At 37.3% G+C, this 2,030-nt stretch overlaps 1 protein-coding gene across 1 annotated transcript in view; it reads right to left on the bottom strand.

Moving 5' to 3' along the window:
• Positions 1–2,030, bottom strand: part of LOC107732477 (hepatocyte nuclear factor 6-like) — a 6,122-nt gene continuing 4,092 nt past the window's right edge. Inside the window, exon 3 of the mRNA XM_016543822.1 lies at positions 1–755. Within this exon, the coding sequence (XP_016399308.1) occupies positions 445–755 (311 nt within the window). The 3' untranslated portion in view covers positions 1–444. The remainder of the gene's footprint in view (positions 756–2,030) is intronic.

Below are 2,030 nucleotides of genomic sequence, written 5' to 3'. Positions count from 1 at the left end.
TCTTTGGTCATTAATTTTCTGTTTGTTGCAAAATCATCTCTCTCTCTCGAGAACCCTAAAAATATAATTTTGACTCTGACTTTCTGTCTGTCATGATCAACAAAGAAAACCCAGAAACATCTGCACTGATTTTAGATGCTGTAACGAATTACAAAATTAATAGATTCAATATCTATTCAGTACCTTTTCATAACCCTCAATATGTTGATTTGTGAATGATTTCACAAGCCCTGATGTGTTGGGCTCATCCTTTGCGATTAAAGCTAAAACAATCAGCGCTAAAACTACAATCAAATCCTGTCTCGTCTAGACATTGCGAACATCAGACTTAATCTTTGGTTTCATATGCTGTTGATTTGTATACACCCTTGATAAAAAATCTCAAACTCTAGGAGCTACAGGTAAACCTGTGCTGTGGAGAGCATAAAACGGCTCATTTTCCCATCATGCCGTGGAGCAGGTCACAGCTGGAGACACAGTGCTGGACCCTGATGAGCCGGTGGAGGATGGGCGGCCCTCTTCGGTCCAGCGGTTGTGGTTTCTGCGGCGAGCGTTCATGAAGAAGTTGCTTACGGTGGAAAGCTCAAGGCCAAGCTGCTGAGAGATGGTGATCTGCAGGTCTTTGGTCGGTCGGTGGTTCTCTCTGAAAATGGCAATGAGAGTACGACGCTGCAGGTCTGTGAAGACTAACCGGGTGCGCTTGGGCCCCTGGTTGCGCTCTAGCTTGGATTGCTCCTGCTCCTTACGCTTACAAGCTGAAAAAGAGACCGATAGAGAAAATAACCATTAGTCTACAAATAAGACCTGAAAATCTTAATTGGTCTTTCCATTATTATTATTAGCAGTTTATCTTTGTTATCTCTACACTTTGTTAATTGCAGAAAACATAAATAGTGTTTCATAAAGGTCTATTCAGTGTAGATCTTAACATGTGACTTGCATCTTTAACAATAATATAATTTAAAAACTGTAAACAGCAGAAAACAAAGAAAGATGCGCAAATAATGGTTGACAGCTTTATCAAGGAAATTATGGTCAAAGGCTAAAGTAATCTCCAATATTTAAGATCTAACATTTCAAAATGTTGAAAATATTAAATCTGAATAGCAACTAGGTATAATAATTAAGTCCTTCACTGTTGTAGAAAAATATGCTAACAATCAGGAAATTACAGTCGAAAGCTAAAAAAGATTTCAAATTTTAAAGATCTCAACATTTAAAATGTTAAACATTTGCATCTGAAGTGCATCTAGTTTGAGAGATGATAAGTCCTTTGCTATTGTAGAAGACCTTCGCTGTTGTAGAAAAATATGCAACAGATCAGGAAATTACAGTCGAAAGCTAAAAAAAAGACCTCAAATTTTTAAAAATCTTTAAAATAGAAAACACTGTATGTAAAATGAAACTGAGCAGTCCTGTGCAGTAGAAAAAGATGCAAAAGATCAGTTCGAGCAAATGTTGTCAATACTCTGCATTTATGTTTCACAATAATTATCATATAACGTTATTAAAGTTATATAATATACGGCTTAATTAACTACCGCACTGGCTGTAGACCAGACTATTGCCTGAAAACCAGAGAGAATCTCTATCAGACAACTGCCAACTTGATAGATAGATAAATGTACTTTATTGATTCCTGAGTGGAAATTCAGATTAAGTGATAAAGAGAAAGACTGTAAATGTGCTGAACAATAATGATCTATATCAAATACAACAGATGATGAAGAAACAAAACATTCAGAAAGTCTGTTGTCCTCAAAATGCATGTTTCAGTTCAACTCCAGATTCTCTCGATTGGCCCCACTGGTTTTCGCCAATACAACGGCGACCATTAACTAAATGCTTCCTGATGTTGTAATCATGTGTAAAAGGTAGGAATTACCATGCTATAAATTCTGCGCTCCGCACCTCACTCCCAGACATAAACATCCCCCCATAGAGTTCTTATGATTGTGGGAGCAGGCCCTAATCATGATGTATACCACTTGTCTCATGTAGCTGAAACGTGATCGAAAGCCTTTTTCATA

The sequence above is a fragment of the Sinocyclocheilus rhinocerous genome, unplaced genomic scaffold (assembly GCF_001515625.1).
Source record: "Sinocyclocheilus rhinocerous isolate Xijiao unplaced genomic scaffold, SAMN03320098_v1.1 scaffold3081, whole genome shotgun sequence".
Taxonomy (NCBI): Eukaryota; Metazoa; Chordata; class Actinopteri; order Cypriniformes; family Cyprinidae; genus Sinocyclocheilus; species Sinocyclocheilus rhinocerous.
The sequence above is the reverse complement of the archived record's forward strand: the minus strand, read 5'-3'. Positions and strand labels throughout refer to the sequence as shown.